The sequence below is a fragment of the Amblyraja radiata genome, chromosome 14 (assembly GCF_010909765.2).
Source record: "Amblyraja radiata isolate CabotCenter1 chromosome 14, sAmbRad1.1.pri, whole genome shotgun sequence".
NCBI lineage: Eukaryota > Metazoa > Chordata > Chondrichthyes > Rajiformes > Rajidae > Amblyraja > Amblyraja radiata.
This window is the reverse complement of record NC_045969.1, coordinates 56,832,309-56,856,536: the sequence shown is the minus strand read 5'-3', so window position 1 is coordinate 56,856,536 and position 24,228 is coordinate 56,832,309. Positions and strand designations below refer to the sequence as shown.

General features: G+C 41.0%; 1 protein-coding gene across 3 annotated transcripts in view; it reads left to right on the top strand.

Annotated features, from left to right (window-relative positions):
* Positions 1-24,228, top strand: part of stxbp5l (syntaxin binding protein 5 like) — a 221,755-nt gene that overhangs the window by 62,599 nt on the left and 134,928 nt on the right. For all 3 annotated transcript variants that reach the window (XM_033033427.1, XM_033033425.1, XM_033033426.1), the window contains exons 3-4: positions 5,680-5,761; positions 14,241-14,341. In XM_033033427.1, coding sequence (XP_032889318.1) covers positions 5,680-5,761; positions 14,241-14,341 — 183 coding nt within the window. The remainder of the gene's footprint in view (positions 1-5,679; positions 5,762-14,240; positions 14,342-24,228) is intronic.

Sequence of the window (24,228 nt, the reverse complement as noted above, 5' to 3'; positions counted from 1 at the left end):
CAGCCTGGATTGCCCACTTTGGGGTTCCACTTCACATCACGTCCGACCGGGGCTCCCAGTTCACGTCTGAACTGTGGTCCGCCTGTTGGGGACGCAGCTCCACCACACGACGGCGTACCATCCCCAGTCAAATGGGTTGGTGGAGAGGTTCCACCGCTGTCTGAAGGCCAGCCTGAAGGCTCATCTCACAGGCCCTGGGTGGATGGACGAATTGCCGTGGGTCCTGTTTGGGGATTCGGTCAGCCCCCAAGGAGGATCTGTCATCGGCCTCCGCGGAGTATGGTGCTCCGCTCACCATCCCCGGGAAGTTTGTCCCTGCTGCTGATGGGTCCCAGGAACCCTCGTCATCGGTGCTGAACCGCTTGCGGGAGAGGGTCGGCGCCCTGTCTCCCATCCCAACGTCGCGTTATGGCCCCTTCCCATGTGCCACTGCTGCTGATGGGCTGCCCGTACGTTTTTCTTCGTCGTGACTCCCACAGGTCGCCCTTGCAGCGCCCGTATGAAGGTCCCTTTCGCGTGCTGCGGCACGGCCTACTACATTTCGGTTAGACATGGGAGGCCGGCGTGAAACTGTGTCTGTGGCTCGTTTGAAACCGGCCCACTTGGACCTGAGCGAGCCAGTCCATGTGGCTCAACCTCCCCGTCGCGGGCGTCCGACGTCCCGGACTCCCTGAGATTCTTCGGAACCGAGCCAGCCCCCGGGGCGTGGGATTGTATCTACGCGTTCGGGCTGCGTCTTGCGGCGTCCCGTCTGGTTCGGTGTCTCTGGTTCTGAGAGAATAAACACGTCTAGTGCACACAACTCGTGTCCGACTAGTTTTTGGCTGGTCTCCTGCGAATTCCCGCCACACATGTATGAAAACATACACTGGCTTCAGCGCAGAAACCAGAATTCTGTGAAGGTTAATTATCATTGATGATTATACATTTGAAAGCTTCTCACTGCTTCTCCAGCTGCCAGCCTGCTTTCAACACACGTTAACTGAAATCTTAAAAAAATTGTGATTATTATAATACATCATAGATGTGTCGTAATTTAATCAGATTAAGACAGAAGGAAAAGGTGTGTTAATTGTTAACAATTTTTATTTATAAAGCAATAAGTTATGATTGTGTTTACTTGCTTCAGAACTGAAATACAACCAGAAGTCTAATTTCAAGACTCATCTAAAATTTTAAACTTACTGGAGATATAGTGAGTCCATGCATGTTTGAGACATCGGAAAGCCAGTGGGTTCCTTCTGCAGCACAACCTAGCCTATTGTTTAATGCTTTCAAATCAATTGAGCCGCATATCGGGCTTTCTTTTAGCAAGGCCACATGAGAATTGCAAATGGCTTAAGAGCCTGTACCACGGGCATGCGACTGCATGCGGCAAGCGCGACCTAACGTGGTCGCTTGAGCCGTATGGCCTCGCGGGGCCGGTCCCACTTCGATCGCCGGAGCCATATGGAGTTGTGCGGAGCTGGTCCCGACATCGCGCGGGGCTCCAAAAAACTGACACTGTTCAAAAATTCCGCGTGACAACGGCCTGCCGGCCCGCAGCCACATTGAGGCTGTAGGCACCGTCTCGACGCCGTAAGCAGCGTCTTGACGGCGTACGCTTAGCGCGAACTTCCCGCGGACTTCGCTCGAACTTCACGTCAACTCGTACGGGATCACTCGACCTCCGCCCGGCCCCCGCTTCCGGTTTGGTCACGCTCGCCGCATGCAGTCGCATGCTGGTGGGACAGGCCCTGTACGGGGATCACTCGACCTCCGCGCGGCCCCCGCTTCCGGTTTGGTAGCGCTTGCCGCATGCAGTCGCATGCTCGTGGGACAGGCCCTTTAAGGAAGGATATGTCTGAGACAACCATATAACAGCAATAATGTAAGGACTATAGCTACAAAAAGGCAATCATTTAATTTTTGAATATTTTATTAAGGATTGTCAATATTCCATTCAGGATTAAAATACTGTTAAACATGCAAACATGCGTGACCAGAACTTGCTTACATGGTTACCTTTTGTGGATTGAACATTGTTGTCTTGGTCAGAAAGGCACTACAGCTGTGAAGAATCTAATTGACACGTGGGTGGAAACAGTTAATATAAACTTTGGATCTGACTTGGCTAGCGTAAAATAATAAAAACAAGGAATATTCCTGAATGTGTTTGATGTTCAGTGATGTTAAGAAACAATCAAATATTATCAGCTATCAACATTTTGATTATCTTACTTTATCTTCAGTTATTTCAAAAAACAACTAAAACATTTAACGCAAGAACCGTAAACATATATATGTCTCTTGCAGCCTCTTCTCTCCATCAGTGGTCAATTTCCCCATTCTCAATGCTGAAGATTTCTGCAAGTTTACTCTCTCTGCTGCTGGACTCCACAGAGTCTAATAGCCTTGTTATTGAGAAACCGCCAGTGATGAGCATCCCACAAGTTGAGTACTTTCTTGTTTGTGAGGGAATCCCAAATGTGGTAGCACAGAAGTGGAGAAAGGGTTGTAGTTTGTCACAAGGCCTGACCCATTGTCTTTAACAAAATAAAATTACTGTTTTGTCATTTTCCCTTCACTTCAACTCAATCAACATTTCCCTCTTGGCATTCTCTGAAAAAACACACGTGAGGTAAATTGAAAATGCCAAAATTAATAAATTCATTATGTAAACATTCTGAATTTCAAAATGTGGCATTTTTGACATAATGCATAGGTAATACTTATTTTACATAATTGTGGAAGAAATGAATTAAATAGTATGAGATAACATGCCATCCGATACAAACTAGGTTTTGGAATAATCAGTTGAATTGAGCAGCAATTGTGTTGTAAAACTAGGATGGAATATAAATATCTTGTGAGGTATGAATGAGCCTTTGAGAATTGATTTCCATTCATAAATATTATGTCCTGTTAAGTTGGTGATCGGTGAAAATTAAACTTCTATTATTGGGGGAGGGAACGGATTGCATGCTGGCATACTTTTGGAGTTTTGGTCAGTAAGTGCAAGGGCTTGGGACCAAATTAATTACCGAGTAATTAATTACCTAGATTTAAAAAAACAAAGTGCTGGAGTATCTCAGTTGGTCATACAGCATCCCTGGAGAACATGGATAGGTGACATTGCAAACTGAAGGATCCTGACCCAAAATGTCACTTATCCATGTCTCCAGAGATGCTGCCTGATCCACTGAGTTACTCCAGCACTGTTTATTTTGTTTGTATTTGAAAAGCAGCATCGGCTGTTCTTTTTGTACTTCAGTTTCCTCTTTCTGTCTACACAATGAGGAGCAAATTTTCCTGCATTTTATTTGTAAATGGGAAAGTTTCTTACCAGGGTAGACATGATTAGCTTTCTATTCAATTTCTAGTTCCAACCTTAAAGGTACATTTTCAAACATTAAAGGTAAATTGAAAATAGTATTGATCACCAATGCAGACGCAAGAGGCTGCAGATGCTGGAATCCTGAGTAAAAAGCAAGTGGCTGGAGCTCAGTCAGCATCTGAGTTTCTCGAGCTCTTGGTGAACAATGATCAAAAAACAAGGCGGACAGCAGTGCAAACTTATGTGGAAAGTATGGAGATATACTAATCACAAACTAAGCTACAGATTTTCACAATTACTTTCTACTTCTAATTGCATTGCCATTTTTAAATATACCAATAATTTTTAATTTATACTATCATAAGGACATGAGGGAACAGCGATGACGCTGTCAGCTGTACTTTATTGCATCTGAGATCATTGCATTTCTTCTTGGAAAGTATAAATATGACATGAAATGTTTGAATGAGATATTTCCACTTCTGAACCTTTAAGAATTTATGTTGAGAGCAAAAATAGACCAAATGTATGACTTCAATTTATAGCTGAATTTCATCTGAGAAGGTTTGGTCACATTACCTCCACCCTCTATCTTGTTTTATATGTTGACTACATTTTTTTGTTAATTGGCATAGGGTTAATTTTGACTTCAATAATGAAAAACCAACAATGAACTGGCAACAGTTTTTTTTCTCGGAACCAGCTGCTATTTCCATTGAGTTGTCCAATGTCCATCTACACTGTGTCAGTACCTTCACACAATCAACATTCCCCCCCCTCCCCCCCATCTTTCAGTTTCAGTTTGTGTGACGACTGTCCAGTCAGTCTGCAGAACGTAGACGCTGAGTGGATCTTTGATAGATAGTGAGTGAAGTAACACTAGGGATAAACCTACTTGATCTCGTCTTCATCAATCTAGCTGCAGTAGATGCTTTTTCCATAATAGCACTGATAGAATTGACCACTGCACTGTCCTTATGGAAGTCTGGCATGATGGTGGGTGCCTATATGCCTGCAGCCTCCCCTCCAAATCGCACACAGTTTCTGATAGCTCTGAAGATATCTTTCCCATGGGAGTGAAGTGCAGCATTGCAGTGGAATAGGGTGAAAAAAATCGATGCCACTTTGACACTGGTATTCACTGGAGGTGGTGTAGACCTGTTAGAATCCTGGCTTGCATGCTGTCATGTAGCAACTATAAGATGGAGACAAGTTTTTGTGCTCAGTTGAATTTGAGGAGAATGTTCTACAGTTCCTCCTGGTTGATCAAGTTTTTGTGAGGTCGAAAATAGGCAAGTCTGCTGGTCAATATTTCTTGCATTTATGTAGCTGAGGCATAGTGAAGATCATGTCATGTGCTATGTTTTTAATGCATTAAAATTTTAGTCACAAGAAGAAAGTGGTTGAAGAGGACTAGCATTGGATTTCTTGGTGACACATAACAGGGAAACCCCTCTGTAGCTGCCATAGTTGGGCTAAGTTGGTCATAAATACGGTGTCTCAGAAACCCCCTGGTAGCCTCTTCCCAGGCATGAATGGCGAGATTGTAATTTGTTGACTAATGCTCTTTATTGTTGAGCTTTAGAATTTCAGACGGGATAAGGTCTTGTTTTCTTTGGGAATCAGCCTTGTCAATGACTTGTAGGTCATTGTGTCTTTACTTTATCTTCTCTTTTGTTCTATCTATTGTACTTGAAGTTTGACTTGATTGTGTTTATGGATGGTATATTGGATCGGTTTGGATAGCATGCTGAACTAAGTGTTTTACTGTACCTCAGCATATGTGACAATAAAACTTAAACCAAAACTTAAATTGCAGGAAAGCTGCTGTGGGATGGAGTTAACAAATTCCTAGTTGAGGAGGTTTTCAATGTGTTCCTTCCAGCTGCCTTCCAGTCCTAAAGAATCTAATTGTATTGTTGCAATACCAGAGGCTACTCGGGCCTGATTCCTGAATTTTGAGTTCTTTATTTGACCACACTTTGTGTTCATGCGGTTGCTTAGGATGCAGAAAGCATTCTGGATTTCTGACATGGCAGAGGGCATGCATTCTTTGGGATTGAGAAGCCTTTTGTTATATTAAGCAAATATCTGAGGTCACCATTTAACATATTTACTGTTCTGTTTATTTCCATCCAATCTGTAGAGATTCCAAGGCTTGGCAAATTCATGACCTTAACATTCTGTTGAAATTGCACTCTACATAGCCAGCATCCACTCTGGCATCTACTTTGGCACATGATGCAAATTAAATGTAGTACTTGGTCACAAATGAATGAAAACATTCTAAATAAACTGAAAGTGTATCCACATTTTTACATCTGAATGATCAATGGCAGATTCCTTGACTGGTGTTCAATCAGACTAGGTCGTCCTGGAGTTGACTGCTACTGCCAACATGACAGCAGGGCAGCTGTGCTGCATCTTCAGTTCCTGATCAATGAGGTAAGCTAATCGTTCTAATTACCTGGTCACTGATGAACACTGTGCATCATTTTAAGGCAGTTGTCTACATTGAAAGGATGTAAGATTCAATTTACGGATGAGCCCTGACCCTGGACAGATTTGCAAGATCAACTCACTTAAATAGTTTGACAAGCTGATTCATTAATCCAGACGCCCACCTCGGAGAAGTCAGAGAATGGCTGTGGCATTTGAGGTGAGGACAGCACTATTTATTTTGAAAAGTGTATTTTAATCTGATCAATTGCACAGGATTTTCAAGCCGGTTAATTATTTGTAGCCACTCCTTCCCCAGTGTTGCTGATAGAACAGTGGTTATTAAGAACAATTACATAAGCTTTCACATTAGTGAGTTAGAATATATGTGTTTAACTCTCTTTCAATTTAGGATTTTGTGTAGCCCTGAATTAATGCAATGTGAAGTATATTAAATAGGAAATGTGGAAACCAATTCTTAATTTCTCTGCATGTAATTCCAGGTCTTGCACTGACAGTTTATTCTACTCAAAACTTATTAAAATCACTCACTAGCACAATGGTTGGATGAAAATATGATTATCTTTAATTTGGAGCCATGTTATTCTGCAGTCAGTGTGTCACAACCTGGGTGGCTTGCATATAAATAGCATTTGGGAAATAGAAAAGGAACATAAAAATGATGAAAGTAATTTGGTGATTCCATCTATACAGAGCACAAAGCGTTGCTAAGATTCAGGAAATCATAATCTAGTAAATATTTCCAAGTTGATCTACCTGATACGTCATCATATCAGATGCTCAAATTATGGTGAATGTAATAGATTTAATGTTAAATGTTAATATAGTTTTGTAGCCAATTGATTTATGCAGTTAATAAGACTGAGTGATGTCATTGGTTGGGAAATTAGTGCCCTCATTCTTATAGTGATCATTTGAAAATTATTTGGGAAATCTTTCTAATTTTGATAATATTTCAAATATTCCATCATATTCTGTGCTGATTAGATAAAACAAAACTAACAAGGTGCACATGTTTTGAACTGTAAGGATTACATTGAATCTGTATAACTTAATCAATTAGTTTGAACCAACTATAGGGCGGTACTCTGGCACATCTCGTAGAGCTGCTGCCTTGCGTCACCAGAGACCCAGGTTAGATTCTGACCTTGGGTGCTGTCTGTGGAATTTGCATGTTACCCGTGTGATCACACGGGTTTCCTCCTGGTGTCCCGGTTTCCTCCCACATCCCAAAGATGTGCGGGTTTGTAGATTAATTGGCCTCTATAAATTGCCCCATGTCTGTTGGGAATGGATGAGAAATTGGGATAACATGGAACTAATGTGAATGAGTGATCGATGGTTGGTATGGATTTGGTGGGCCAAAGGGCCTGTTTCCATGCTGTATCTCTAAAATTAAAACTACCACCCTCATCCTTAATCAATATCCCACCCTTCAATCTGTGGAATTAAGATATAATTTTTGGAGCACCCTTGAAAGTATCAATCCTTCATTGAATATTGCACAAGATGAAAACCACTATACGTAAATATAATCTGCAAGAGGGAATTATTCAGCAACTCGTACAGCCACGATGACTACCCTGCCCACTCTGCTTACGTATAATCAATCCATTCTTTCATTTTTCTTCTTCCTTATCTATTCTGATGTCCCATTTTCTGGAATGTTCCAGTGCAATCCATTTTCCTTAGCCAAGTATTATTGTCCATAATTGCTGAAGAGATTGACCTGTCCATTTTCTGAAATTTCTTTCTTAACCCTTTTCAGAAGCACGATAATGGTCTCTTTTCCCAAATTACTACCTTTACTTACAATACATCACCCTCCACTATTTCTGGTACATTCAACTTGATGCCATCATGTTCCCCATCTGTTTTAGCATTCCAAAGGGATAATTTCTTCCTTGCCATCCTGATTCATTCTTCACTCATCTCCGATATCCCTTTCCATTCCGATGATACCTTACTGGTCAAAGGTCAGCACCCACTTTGGCCTACACCACCGTCAGTCAACTTTTTCAGGCTTTAAGGGTTATCTGAGATTGCGTTCGTGTGTGGACGAGAGGGAGACAGACTTTGATGGAATGAGGAGGAACGGCGATCAAAAGTGTTAAACTACTGCAATAATGAAGAAGACCAAGCTGAAACCGAGCAATGAAGAAGGACAATTTTGGACAGATGGGTTAAGAAAAACGCTGGAAGATTCTGAGCTTGATTGTAGCCAGCTGTTTGGAGTTTGTTTTCAGAAGCGCAAGGCCAGTTCCAGGAAGGGAGAGGATAGAAAAATGGTGATTAGAAAGGCAGAGAGAAGTTTCCAATTCTAGGAATGGGCCAATGATATTGGTGTTCAAGAAGGAACTGCAGATGCTGGAAAATCGAAGGTAGACAAAAATGCTGGAGAAACTCAGCGGGTGCAGCAGCATCTATGGAGCGAAGGAAATGGGCAACGTTTCGGGCCGAAACCCTTCTTCAGACTGATAGGGGGTGGCGGGGAGAAGGAAGGAAAAAGGAGGAGGAGGAGCCTGAGGGCTGGGGGATGGGAGGAGGCAGCTCGAGGGCTAAGGAAGGGGAGGAGACAGCAAGGGCTAACAAAATTGGGAGAATTCAATGTTCATGCCCGCCAGATGCAGGCTCCCCAAGCGGAATATGAGGTGCTGTTCCTCCAATTTCCGGTGTTGCTCACTCTGGCAATGGAGGAGACCCAGGACATAGAGGTCGGATTGGGAATGGGAGGGGGAGTTGAAGTGCTGAGCCACCGGGAGGTCAGGTAGGTTCTTGTGGACCGAGCGGAGGTGTTCGGCGAAACGATCGCCCAACCTCCGCTTAGTCTCACCGATAATATTGGTATTGGTTTATTATTGTAACATTTACTGAGATATAGTGACTAGCTTTGTTTGCATCCAATTCAGGCAATCATATCATTCATGAGTACATCAAAGTGATGCATGAGGGAAAAGGAAACGAGTTACAGCTACAGAAAAGGTGCAGATAATAAAGTAGGGCCGCAGTGTGTCAGATTGGGAAATCAGGAATTCATTCTTAGCATATCAGAGAACCATTTGATAATAGCAGGAAAGAAGTATTCTTCAATCTGGCGGTTTAAGTTTTCAAGTTGAAATTAAAGGTGTCTACTCCATTTCTTCCTCTCTTTAGTTAAGAGATACATATCATCTCTCTCAAGACCAGGAGATTTTTAAAGGGCCTTTGTTTTAAAAACAATATGCTAAAAATCAGGAATAAGTGTGACTCCTGGAATTGCATTGTATTCCACCTTCATAGGTGGTGGGACCAGCCAGTAAACCTTTGATGCAAAAATTACAACTTTTTCTTCTGCCCTGTCACTAATTTTATTAATGAATAATACTACGTCAGCCAATGAAGGTGCAGAGGAGATTCACCAGAATATTGACACAAAAAGCTGGAGTAACTCAGCGGGTCAGGCAGCATCTCTGGAGAAAAGGAATAGGTGATGTTTCGGGCCAAGACCTTTCTTCAGATTATTGTTCTTCACCAGAATATTGTCTGGATTTGGAGCATTTGAGTTATAAGGAGGGACTGTATTGCCTGGTTTTGATTTCCCTGGAGCAGAGAAAGCAGCGAGATGAGCTAATGGAGATACATAAAATTATAAGGGGAGCAAATAGGGTCGATGGTATCTTTTTCTCATGGTGAAAGTATCAAGAGAGATTATCAAAGTTTCTTTGTTCAAAAGGGAACTGCAGATGCTGGAATATCGAAGGTACACAAAATTGCTGGGGAAACTCAGCGGGTGCAGCAGCATCTATGGAGCGAAGGAAATAGGCGACGTTTCGGGCCGAAACGTCGCCTATTTCCTTCGCTCCATAGATGCTGCTGCACCCGCTGAGTTTCCCCAGCAATTTTGTGTACCATCAAAGTTTCTTTGTCTCCTTCTCGCCTGTTCTGATAATGCCAAATTTCTCATCATGACTTCCAAGGCATGATTTTCCTCAACTAAGGATTCACCGCCAGAATGATTGACACAGTTCTTGACCTTATCTGTTGCATTTTAGGTTCCGTACCACTGTTAAGTTATCTAGTTCTTCCCACAAACTTTCATGTTCATAAAACCTAAAAAGCAGGATCAATTAATCCTTCGAACCTGCACTGTCATTCACAAAAATCAAAGATAATCCAGACATGACCTCTACACCACATTCCTGCTCTCACTCTCCTCTTGGTTCTCTTGTAGTTCAAATATTTGCCTTGAATATATTTACTAAATCCACTTCCACATCTCTGAGATAGAGCCACAACCCTGTGAGATATGAAATTCCTCCTTCAATCTATCTTAAACGGGCATCCCTTGATTCTGTAACTACATCCTCTGGTTCTGGGGGAAACACTTCTGTCAATTTCTTTCAGTTCCTCTTAAACTTATTAGTATTTAATCATTTTGCCCAACCTGCTCATCCATCCTCTCTTATGTCAACCACTTCATCGAGGTGTGTTCTCACCAGCATGTTATAAAGATGTATCAAAACTTCCTTTTATAACCACATCCCCTGCAGAAAAGATCAATTTCCCATTAGCCTCCCTAATTGTGACATCTACATGTCAATCTTTTGTATTTCATGCATTAGGGCCCCCAGGTCATTTTATACCCCAACATTTAGCACTTTTAATCCATTTAAATAATTTCGTTTTTTTTATTCTTCCTTTCAAAATTTCTAACCTCTCAGTTTTCCTCATTATATTCCATTTGTCAACTGCTTGCCCGCTCATTTATATATTAACCATATAACCATATAACAATTACAGCACGGAAACAGGCCATCTCGACCCCTCTAGTCCGTGCCGAACACATAGTCTCCCCTAGTCCCATATACCTGCGCTCAGACCATAACCCTCCATTCCTTTCCCATCCATATAACTATCCAATTTATTTTTAAATGATAAAAACGAACCTGCCTCCACCACCTTCACTGGAAGCTCATTCCACACAGCTACCACTCTCTGAGTAAAGAAGTTCCCCCTCATGTTACCCCTAAACTTCAGTCCCTTAATTCTCAAGTCATATTGGTATCCCTTTTCATCTTCTTTGTGGTCTCCTCACAACTTGCTAACCCACTTAACTTTGTATCATCAGGACATTTGTCTGCATTACATTTGGTTCTATATCCAAGCCATTGATATATAATGTAAATAATTGAGAGGCCAGCACTGACGTTTGTGTCATCCCACTAGCTATTGCCATTCTGAAAAGGATCCATTTATTCCATTACTCTAGTTAGCCAATGCCCTGTTCATGCCAACATGCATTTAGAATCTCTGCCATTTGTCTGTTTATCTCTTTTTTTCATCAGAGTAATATATTCTCCCTGGAATGTAGCCTTGCAGCGAGTTATGAAATGGCTCCTCCTGTTCTGTCACTGGTGATTTACTGTTTTACAATTTAATCTGTTTTCCTAGTCCCCACTTTAGTCAATCCTGTCCTCATATCATTGTAATTGTTTTATTTAAGTTTAGGGCACTTGTTTCAGACCCAGGTTACTCATCCTCAATCTGAACTTGGAATTCTGCCATGCTAAGATTACTCTTTCTTTGAGGAGACTTTTCTGTGAGATCATTAATCAATCTTGTCTTACACAATACCAGCTCTAAAATAGCCAGCTCCTTTCTTAGTTCCATAATGTATTCCAAACAGAAACCATTCTGAATGCAATCTATACCTTGTCCTCAATAGTACCTTTGCCAATGTATATGATGATTAAAATCATCCAGGAATACTGCGGTACTTAGAAGTCTCGAATAATTCTTGATTTGAACATTCCGAAACGTAGCTGTGATTTAAGGGTTGAGTTAGTTAGATCAGTTAAGTTAGTTTAGTTTATTGTCACGTGTACCGAGGTACAGTGAAAAGCTTTTGTTGTGTGCTAACCAGTCAGAGGAAAGACAATGCATGACGTACTACTTGCACCATTGACTTCTGACACTTACTGGTTCTCCTCTTCATCCAAATTGAGGTCATGAGGCAATACCATTTCTCCTCACCGTGGTGATCTCATCCTTTGTTAACAGAGCCACCAACTTTTCCTTTCTGCCTAACCATCTGAGATGTCAATGCTGCCGAATATTTCAGTCTTATTTCATAATATTTCTTCCACCTGTGAGACTCGTGCCTCATACACATTTTTTTCCTTGCAACAAAATGTCTTCCGCCATTTCCAGTACTTCCAGTGTAACCTATCCCATCCCTCAATGTTCCTTGAGAATGATCCTCCACAACAGTCTGGTCAAGGTATTAGTTACTACCATTTTCCCCCTGCTGGTGAAACCATAGATGAAACTGTGCCCATTTGCCTCATCCTTTCTCATCATCCATAGCCCCAAAGTCACTTTCCTGATGAAAAAAGTGATTTTGAATTATCATATTATACACTTTGTTCATAATATGGTCTCCTAGGTAAAAGAAACTAAACCTAGTTTGACAACAGCTATGTTAGACACTATAGTCATGGCAGTTGAGCAAAGTTTCTGAAGCTGTAATGTTAAAAGCAGGCATAACCTATAGCTTGTGCTCGTCCCTCAATCCAATGAAAGCACAAATCTTTATTGAGCAGACCAGGACCTACACCCTTGTTCAAGTCTGTGACTCAAATCGTGTACATATGTTGCTCTACAGTATTCTGCGATAGGGTAAAACTTTGGGCAAACACTTACATAGAAACATAGAAAATAGGTGCAGGAGAAGGCCATTCAGCCCTTCGAGCCAGCACCGCCATTCATTGTGATCATGGCTGATCGTCCCCAATCAATAACCCGTGCCTACCTTCTCCCCATATCCCTTGATTCCACTAGCCCCTAGAGCTCTATCTAACTCTTAAATCCATCCAGTAATTTGGCCTTCACTGCCCTTTGTGGCAGGGAATTCCACAAATTCACAACTCTCTGGGTGAAAAAGTTTTTTCTCACCTCAGTCTTAAATGACCTCCCCTTTATTCTAAGACTGTTGCCCCTGGTTCTGGACTCGCCCAACATTGGGAACTTTTTTCCTGCATCTAGCTTGTCCAGTCCTTTTATAATTGTATATGTTTCTATAAGATACCCCCTCATCCTTCTATACTCCAGTGAATACAAGCCTAGTCTTTTCAATCTTTCCTCATATGACAGTCCCGCCATCCCAGGGATCAATCTCGTGAACCTACGCTGCACTGCCTCAATCACAAAGATGTCCTTCCTCAAATTAGGAGACCAAAACTGTACACAATACTCCAGATATGGTCTTAACAGAGCCCCATACAACTGCAGAAGAACCTCTTTACTCCTATACTGAAATCCTCTTGTTATGAAGGCCAACATTCCATTAGCTTTCTTCACTGCCTGCTGTACCTGCACGCCAACTTTCAGTGACCGGTGTACAAGGACACGCAGGTCTCGCTGCACCTCCCCCTTACCTAACCTAACCCCATTGAGATAATAATCTGCTCCCTTGTTTTTGCCACCAAAGTGGATAACATCACATTTATCTATATTATACTGCATATGTCACGCATCTGCTCACTCACTCAACCTGTCCAGGTCACCCTGCAACCTCCTAACATCCTCTTCACAGTTCACACTTCCACCCAACTTTGTGTCATCCGCAAACTTGCTAGTGTTGCTCCTAATTCCCTCTTCCAAATCATTAATATATATGGTAAACAGTTGTGGCCCCAACACTGAGCCTTGCGGCACTCCACTCGCCACTGCCTGTCATTCTGAAAAGGACCCATTGTGTGCAGTAGTGTAGTCTTTACGTTCTAAAGGGCAATTAGGTGTAAGTGTCATGATTTAGTAAGTATTTCATTGTTCTGGTTTATACCTGTTACGTATGACAAATAAAAATTCTCGATCTTAGTCTTGATGGGCAATAAATGACTCCTTAACAATGAATGGGGGAAAAAGTAGTATTGTGGAATCTGTTCTCATTTGACACAATGGGTAGTCTTAACAACATTTCATTGTTTTTAATCAAATGACCACAGGAATATATGCCTCCAGATAATCATTTTTAAAAATAAATTTATGATTGTTTTTATACCCGTGTTGGCTGTTTCAGAAGCAATTTGTCCCATGTCCCTGGTTCTTCACGGTTGCTCTACAAGCTTTCCTGAAATTATTTATCCATTTTTTCTAAGTTTGCTTCTATTGTTTCAGGCAGTGAAGCCAGGTTGCAGTTGGCTTTGTAAACAAGAATATTCGTTTTTACCTCCTGCCACCTTTTTTTTTGCCAATTGCAGCAGATCCATGCATCTTGTGACTGATTCCTCTACAATGACAAACAGTTTCTCTATTTTTCCTTGTATCCTTGATAATTCTGAAAACCTCAATCACCTCCTTTGCAAACTTGCAGTCCCTACAATCAATTGATGCAAATAAAGTAGCTTCAATGAACTATTTTATATTGTGGGGATAAAAAAATCAGTCATTAATTTTCTACATTTTCCATTTGTCATGCCTCCAGGGAGCTTTAGTAAGTGCGTGTGCAGATGACACACTCCATCTGTGGAACCTTCGCCAAAAGCGTCCAGCTATTCTTCATTCACTCAAATTCAACAGAGAGCGGTAAGAGGCCATTCATGTTGCTACTGTATGGTATCTTACAATTTTACGTGTGGTTCACTGCTCATCGTTGTGATCATCTCTGTGGCATATCAACGGTATTTTCTAAGAAAAGCTCAATTGTATATGGGCCTTCTTTCTGTATCACAAATAAACATGTAAATAGTCTGTGTACTGCTAAAATGATTTTCTTTTTATGCTATTTATGGGAGATGAGTGTGACAGGCCGAGATTTGATAGCCATTCTGTCCTTGAGAAACTACCACCGTGAATTGGCTGCAGTCCTTCTGGTGAAGGTAAAGCAAGGAAATAAACAATTCGATACAGCAACGAACAAGGAATGCTACATTTATATGTACGTTGGAGGTGAACTTGAGAGTGATGGCATTCCTAGCCCCCTATTTTCTACATGTATTCTTTCATGGTGGGAATGACTAAAGGTTTAGCAGGTACTGGATGGAGTGACATTCAAACAGGCAATTTATCCTGATGGTCTTAAGCTTTCTAGAATAAATGAAACGAGCAGGAATAGGTTTTTCAACCTTTCAGGTAGTCCCTGGTGCTCAAATCATCACATCAACACCATTTTTATATTTGCTCCAATAATTAACAATGTTACAACATTTTGAGATTTTAAAAATCGTCTTTAATTTATCCCATCGGTAAAGCATAAAAAGAAGTTTAATTTGACACCTAATTCACTTTCATATCTTCAGTATTAAAAAGGTTATGGCCATTTTCATACTCGGAAATTGGCATCTTGTTCCCTATTGCTTTTTCATTGACTTAACACAAAAGCTGTGATCGAGAACATTTAAAAGCCGATACCTTTCTTAAAATTTAAGAGAACTGAAAGAAATTATCAGTTATTATAGATTGAAGCATTCTGAAACAAATATGAAAGAATCTTACTTAGATGACTTGAAATTAAAGCATATAATTAGTTAGTTACCTAATTGTAGCTAATTACAACATTCAATTACTAGATCTAAACATCTATCCATTTCTTAAGAATAGATTAACATTTTTAAATAGCCTAAATGACCAAATAACATTCACACAATAATTCAGATATAACATAATTTTTAAATCTCATTGTCATGGGTTTATAGGCCAAATGGAAGGAATTTAATGTTTAATACCTGTAAATAAATGGCCATTTAAATCAGCTTGCGAGTGGGATTTTCTGGAACGGGACCATTTGGAACGTTCAGGATGCGGTGAATTTAGTCTCCCATATCGGCAGCAAATACACTGCCGGTTCTTCGGGGGGGAAAATCACCGTTTCGCAACTTAAAATGTGAATTAAATACATCTTAAGAAACACTTTTATACATAAAAATAAATTACTTTCTTTTACCTGGTTTTCCATAACATACCTACAATAATATTCAAAAATCTCAGTTTTAAATGAAATTGGTGACAGCCTCTACGGCCCTCCAGATTAGAGTATTACAAAGATTCATCACCTTTCGGGGAAATAAATTTCTCTTCATTTCAATTTTAAATGGCTTAACTTTTATTCTGAAACTGAGCTAGACTATTCAGAACTGAGAAAGTGCTACTATCATAGACACAAAATGCTGGAGTAACTCAGCAGGACAGGCAGCATCTCTGGAGGAAAGGAATGGGTGACATTTTGGGTCGAGACCCTTCTTCAGACCTGAAGACTAGGGGGTACAGGCTACTCAATCTCTCCTCATGACAGTCCTGTCATTCCTGGGAACCAGGCTGGTGAATCTTCACTGCATTTACTCTGCTTGTACACTCTGGAGTTTAGAAGGATGAGAGGGCATCTTATTGAAACATATAAGATTGTTAAGGGTTTGGACACGCTAGAGGCAGGAAACATGTTCCCGATGTTGGGGGAGTCCAGAACCAAGGGCCACAGTTTAAGAATAAGGGGTAAGTCATTTAGAACGGAGACGAGGAAACACTTTTTCTCACAGAGAGTGGTGAGTGTGGAATTCTCTGCCTCAGGTGGAGGCCGGTTCTCTGGATACTTTCAAGGGAGAGCTAGATAGGGCTCTTAAAGATAGCGGAGTCAGGGAATATGGGGAGAAGGCAGGAACGGGATACTGATTGGGGATGATCAGCCATGATCACATTGAATGGCAGTGCCGGCTCGAAGGACTGAATGGCCTACTCCTGCACCTATTGTCGATTCACTCAGTATATCCTTTTGTTTAGGTAAGGAACCAAAATTGTGCACAAGCTGTGGTCTGACCAAGGTCTTGTATAATTGTAGATAGACGCAAAATGCTGGAGTGACTCAGCTGGACAGGCAGCATCTCTGGAGAGAAGGATTGGGTGATGTTTCGGGTCGAGACCCTTCTTCAGACTGATCTTGTATAATTGTGTTGTTATGATGCTCACAGTCTGGCACGTGTGTGGCTTGAATTATAGTTGCCCAAATGTTGTTCCAGTCTTGGTCCTTGAAGCCTGCGCTGCCTCTTTTCTGCTGAGTGGAGTGGAATTGAGCATAGTGCATCTATTAGTGAACTTCCTTACTTCTGACAATGTGGTGGAAGGAAGGCCATTGTTAAAGAGGCTTAAGATAGTTTGGCAAAGAACATTACCCTATAGTGATGTTTTGGGGTAAGATAAATAACCATAATAAACTGTAATCATCTTCTTTTGTGATCTGACTCCAGCTAATGAAGGGTTTTTCTGTTGTTGCCGTTTGCCTTGGGTTTTGCCATGGTTCCTTACTGTGACGGTCAGATGGTGCCTTGATATCAAGGGTAATCACTTTTGCATCCTTTTTTGAATTCAGTGCTTTTCCATAGAAGGTTGAACTGAGGTCTGGAGCGTGGACAAAACTCAAATGACGCAGCGAAGAATAAGTTACTAGTAAAAGCGTTCCACTTAATATCTTGCCCTAGTGATGCGTTCTATTAATTTGCTTTTTATTATTGGATGTGGACTTGCTGGTAATTAGGCAGAGAAGATGTATCTCTGAAGAATGGTCCCGAACCGAAACGTCACGTATCCATGTTCTCCAGTGATGCTGCCTGACATGCAGTTACCCCAGCACTTTGTGTCTATTTTTGTAAACCAGCATCTGTAGTTCCTGGGTACCCAAAAAAGCTGGAGAAACTCAGCGGGTGCAGCAGCATCTATGGAGCGATGGAAATAGGCAACGTTTCGGGCCGAAACCCTTCTTCAGACTGATGGGGGGTGGAGGGAGTCGGGGAGAAGAGAGGAAAAAGGAGGAGGAGGAGCCCGAGGGCTGAGGGAGAGGTAGGAAGGGGAGGAGACAGCAATTGTGAGAATTCAATGTTCATGCCACCAGGATGCAGACTCCCCAAGCGGAATATGAGGTGCTGTTCCTCCAATATCCGGTGTTGCTCACTCTGGCCGTGGAGGAGGCCCAGGACAGAGAGGTCGGATACGGAATGGGAGGGGGTGTTGAAGTGCTGAGCCACCGGGAGGTCAGATTGGTTAATGCGGACCGAACAGAGGTGTTCGGCGAAACGATCGCCAAGCCTACGCTTGGTCAGATCAGCTGACATCTAGAGCAGCGGATGCAATAGATGAGGTTGGAGGATGTGCAGGTGAACCTCTGTCGCACCTGTAACGACTGCTTGGGTCCTTGAATGGAGTCGAGGGGGGAGGTAAAAGGAGTTCCTTGTGTCTCCAGAGAAGATTAATCTTGTTTTTTGAGGATATATAGCGAAATGCGATTTGGGTTGGAGCACACATCCATCCTACTTTGCCGAGGATGTTGTTTGGACCCATTGTCTTTACTGTACCCACTGCCCTCAATCTGATCTTGGAATCTGATTTGAGAGGTAGCAGAGGTGGACCATTCACTGGCAACTTCAGAGGTGGTTACAGATGCTTCAAGCTTGTCTTCGGCATTTAGCTGCAAGTTTATTTTTTTACCTAACAAGCATTTGGTTATGTGTTCTAGCCTCGGGTTAACACTTCAATTTTAAGTGAACCTGAAGCAGTTCCCAGGATGCCCAGATTTATTCTTTCAAAAATGATTGAGGAAGGGAGATACTAGGTCATGAGATTACAGATTGTAGGAAGTACAATGCTACTCGTGTTAATGGCCAAGAGCAGAATTGTACATTTTACTATCTAACAGTCTGCATATTCCTTGCCTTGTTTAATCTGATATATTTATTTTTCTACTTTTGTGGCAATCTCCTCTGAACCTGATGAATCAAAGTGGAACAAAGCAGTTTCATTGATGTTGACAGCTAATCAAATGCTAATTCCTCATGTGTGCATCTGGAATGTAGGTATAATCAATAATGCTATTACAATTGAATATGGTTACATGCTTCGAGGCATCTGAACCTACACACTTTCCAACAGAAGCCTTGAGATAATTATCAAAGTTAGGATCCTGGATTTCCATATACTCTAACTCATTATCAACCTGTTTATCAAAACTAACATCTGTTGTGTTGTCCCACAGCTGTCCTTGCTTTGAGCAACTAATATTGATGCAATGTATATGAAGTTATTGACCCGTGAAGGGTTACTTTTTTTCATTTTTGGCAGCGTTCTGAAGGACATATGACGTATTATTTTAAACTAATCAAGTGTTATTGTCGTGAAAGTTTTCATCGGATAAGATTATACGCATGCCTGCACTCCTAAATCCATTAGGCAACATTATGCGAGAAGATGGGAAACAATCAGGATTGCATTATCCCAGAGTTGAAAACAATGGTGATGAAACATTTTGCAATGTCAATGAGGTGGTTTGAAAGGAAGGAGAGTGTTCCTCTGAGTGAAAAAGTTATCCCTGAGATCCCTCTTAAATCTCTCTCCTCACCTTAAACCACTCCTACTAATATTTGATTCTTCTACTCTGAGGCATGTACATTAGTCATGCCCTCATGATTTTGTATACTTCGATAAGGTCACCCCTCAGCCTCCTGCACTGCAAAGAAAACACTCCCGGCCTATTGAGCCTCTCCCTATAACTTATGCCATCAAGTTTGGGTGAATGCATATCCAAATGCTGTTAGATTCTGTCCCTCAGAATCCTGTCAAACAACATTCCCATCTCTTCCTTTTTCCTCTCTCTCTTGGATACAGCAGTGGTGCATGCCGTTAGTATTGTTTTCCAAATACATTCTGCCTCTACAATTTTTCCCATGGTTGAAGTTTTTATAAAACCTCCATTCTTAAACTTCTTGGCCATCTCTCTAAATTCTCCCACTCTACCTTGTTGTGCAGTGCTTTGAGTAATTTTTATTGTAGAAGCGTCAGGAATTTTTAAATAATTCATTAAAGATGCTATGAAAACTCATAATTATTTAATGCTCAACAATTGCATACTAATGTTTACTCTGACAACATCATTCATGTATTTTCCTTGAATTGTGATGTGTACCAAAAATACTGGTGGATTTTAATATACACAGGGGACTATATTTAACCAGTAATTGGCATCTTATTGCATTTGGCAATGCTAATAGACGTGCTTTAGTTTATTAAATGCTTATTCTCAGATTTTTGTACTTTCTCATCATTGAATGGAAAGGTTATAGGATGCATTTAACAGTTCAGTCCTTCATGGTATAACATTGTATTTGTGGAGAAAAGTAGTAATGGGTCGTCCTCATTGCAATATGTAGAAACATATGTAGAAACAATGTCATGTCTTGCAATGTGACATTGGAGAAGTTTAAGAAATGAAGAGCTGTATCTTTTGCTGTAGATTTGTTTTAGGTAAAAATGAGAATACTGTACTAATATTTGACTAAAGTTGGCCATTTTTATGCAGTATCTTTAAAAGTCTAGGTTACGTCTCTCCTTTCTCTAAATTAAAATATGCAAATTATAATATAAATTATTATATGTCAGTTGCCAGTACTTTACAATTTTATGATTGATGCCAGCTATTCTAATGCATGGCAAATGTGTGCATGCTTGCTAAGTTTGCAAACCACATAATGAGAAAACTGCTGTTGTTTGAAACTCTTTGTCTTTTGGCAGAGTTCCCAGAGGATGGCATCACACCAGAGCAAATATAATTCAGTCATTAACATCATAAGTAATATATTTAAATAGTTTCACAAGGAAATATTTCAATGGGAAATAAACAAGCTCTGCGTGGAAGGAAATCCTTTTCATTAATTAGAGATTTTGGGATGTCGGTAGTTAACTCTGTTGTAACTGTTGCAACTCTGTTTATCCCCTCCTCCACCATAGATGAGGCTCGCACCAGGGTCTCTTCCATACCCCGCAACACTGCTCTCTCTCCCCTTCCCCGCACTCGCAACAAGGGCAGAGTCCCCCTAGTCCTCACCTTTCACCCCACCAGCCGTCACATACAACAAGTAATCCTCCGTCAGTTTCGCCACCTCCAACGTGACCCCACCACTCGCCACATCTTCCCATCTCCCCCCATGTCTGCCTTCCGCAAAGACCGCTCCCTCCGTAACTCCCTTGTCAATTCTTCCCTTCCCTCCCGTACCACCCCCTCCCCGGGCACTTTCCGTTGCAACCGCAAGAGATGCAACACCTGTCCCTTTACCTCCCCCCTCGACTCCATTCAAGGACCCAAGCAGTCGTTCCAGGTGTGACAGAGGTTCACCTGTATCTCCTCCAACCTCATCTATTGCATCCGCTGCTCTAGATGTCAGCTGATCTACATCGGTGAGACTAAGCTGGGCGATCATTTCGCCGAACACCTCCGCCCGGTCCGCAAGAACCTACCTGGCTCAGCACTTCAACTCCCCCTCCCATTACCCGTCCGACCTCTCTGTCCTGGGTCTCCTCCATGGCCAGAGTGAGCAACACCGGAAATTGGAGGAACAGCACCTCATATTCCGCTTGGGGAGTCTGCATCCTGCGGGCATGAACATTGAATTCTCCCAAATTTGTTACCCCTTGCTGTCTCCTCCCCTTCCTCAGCCCTCGGGCTGTCTCCTCCCATCCCTCAGCCCTCGGGCTCCTCCTCCTCCTTTTTCCTTCCTTCTCCCCGCCACCCCCCATCAGTCTGAAGAAGGGTTTCGGCCCGAAACGTTGCCTATTTCCTTCGCTCCATAGATGCTGCTGCACCCGCTGAGTTTCTCCAGCATTTTTGTGTACCTTCTGTTGCAACTCAGTTGATTTCTCGTGTAAAATTCACAGGTTAGTTTATACCTTTTAGAAAAACAAGCAAAGTCGAAAGGCCAGTCCATTTTAAACAGTCTTAGAGAAATAATGAATAGGAATTTACAAGTTCCCCGTCTCATTACTAACTTCTGGATAAAGTACACTGCAAATTTAAACTGTGGTAATCCAAAAAGCAAGGCTGATCTCTGCGGGTGAGGCTCTGCCCTGTACGGGTGTCTTCCATACTCTAATAAGGCACAATAATTGGATAATATGGATAGACAAAACACTTCTACCCATAAAAAATAGGGGAAATATTGACAAATGTTAATTGTACAGAGAAAGTTCAGTTCCTTTGACATTGGAGTATAAGATCTGGATCATTCGAGCTTAAGGTGATGACATTTAGTCGATCGAGCTCTTGGAACTCGTATTGTATAAAGGATAACTCTCTACTAAAGGATCCCAATTGACATGTTCTCACTTATCCTATAGATAGAGCAAGGTCTTTGAGCGAAGTGGATTGTGGAAATGTTAATCCCTTCACTTTCTAGCTTGGAGAGGATCTGCAGATAATGGACACAAGGCAGTGAAATTCATGTGTGTAAATTCTTAGAGCCAATAACGTGTGACAAAATGATCACTCGGTTGTGAAAATAAGGGTTAGTTGATAACATTTAAAAAATAAATTATGCTTGTATAGCGCGATGAAATAATGGAGAGGATAGATGAGGATAGACCAATGTGTGTAGATTTCCAAAAGACCTTTTTTAAAATAGTGTAACAAAATAGATATATTTACAAATGTAAATTCTATTGGATTAAACGGGCTGTAATGTTGCAGATATGGAAATAATTAAGAGATATAAAGCAAGAAACGCGAGTTAAAATCATTATCCAAACAGTTGGAGGAATGTGACCATGTGACCAGTTTTCTGCTGAGGTTGTGGTTGAAGGCTTTTTTGTTTTATATACATTTTCTGAATCATCTCAATATGAATTACCTGGATACAAATTGTAATTTCACGATTTGCAGGTGTTAGATGATATGACCTTGGATTTTGCTGGTAAGTCCCAGCAGGTTCACTGCATGTGTAATCAGACTCTAAAGTCTGGAACGTCCTCGCAAAAGTCATGTATTAAATATTCCTTTGCTGGACCTCCCAGTGAGTCCAGCTGCAGAACTCCATCTTGCTGTGATTCCACAGTACTGTAGGAATTGACTCTGAGATCCTGCACCAGATCCGATTTGGCACAGGATCTGTGACGTTTGAATTCAGTGGGGAGTGTAGGCCTGCAGGGATGAAAGGTCAAAAATGGTCAATTCATTACCCAGTTATTTATGTTTTGCTGTATGCTTGTAATTCTGTAAATTATTTTGTTTAGTTGAATTTATTTGGTATTATGTATTTTTATTATTTAATTTGGTTTTAGTAATTCATAAAAAATAAACTAGTGGTTTTCAACCTGGAAAACTGTTTTTAAAGTAACTGTTAAATTGATGTATCTCCAAAGATCAAGCAGTTATTTTGAGAGTAGCATACTTTTTTTAAATATAGGGTTTTTTTTAAAACAAATATTTTTGCTGTTGGGGAATTTTAGCTTGTGTTGGCCTTTCTACCTTTTGTCCACCAATGTTGGACAAACAAGAGTAATATCCTTATCGGAGTCTGGCTTGGGACTCATGTGCATGATCTGAAAGATAAGTTTAAGCTTTGAACCTCAATGTTACCATATGTGTGATCGTCCAGCCATGTCATGTTGCCACTGGCAGCTCCTATGACTGAAGATACCAATTTTGGGCTGGCCATTTCTCCTGCAATAGTCCTTGGTTAAGCGTTGGAGGAAAAGAAAAGCAGGAGATTACCAAATCCAGGACTTAGCGCAAATAGTTTTTAAAACAAAATGTGTTTCACTCAGTAATAATTGCTCATGCTTAAGGAGTTAAAAATATGATTCCAAAAGAGTTTCCCCAAGAAAGACAAAATGCTTGTTAAGACCTCTTTACATGTACAGGAAAACAAAAGTGTTTAAATAGGTACTAGAGAGATCCAAAAAAATTATACTTGCAATTCATCCTTATTGGACCCATTTCATATCTGTAAAATTGGTCTGTACAGTTTATGTCCCAAGAATATGCCAAGTGATAACGACACTGTTTTGTTTTAAGAAACAGCTTAATTGTGATGGTTAATAAAATAAATGCCTCTCATTTAATTTTGAAAGTTTTTAATACTGGTAGAGGATCTAATTAGTGTCATTCTGTTTGTAACCAATTTATTTTCATGATTTATTCCCGCAGAATTCAGTCTGATTTTCTCTTAAATCTTTCAAACCGAAACTTGGTTTGAATGCCACGTGCAACATGTCTGTGTTTCAGCTAACCGTCACATTAAAGAATAAAGTACTATAAAAACTATCTATACTGTGATATTACGGGAACTCATCCACAGTGCACAAGGAGTTAAAAATAACACATTTGTCCTTTTTTGACCGTGTAAGACAAGTTAAAAGCATCTGCTTCAAAACCACAGATGGTAATGAGTTAACGTGTGATCTGCTACTCCATTATATCTCAAACTCCTGGAAATGTATTTAGCTATTTTCCAAATGCCACCTGTTGGAAAATAGCTAAATACATTTCCAGGAGTTAAAGTGAATTGCTTTTTTAGGTCGAGCATTGGGAAGCATTCTGAAAAACACCATTGAATATTTGAAGCATATCTGCATTTAAAGCATATTTCCTGGTAACATATTCTCACCAGCCTGAAATAGCTTTTTCTTTGACAGATCCCAAAGCAATCTCATTCCTCCACTATTTT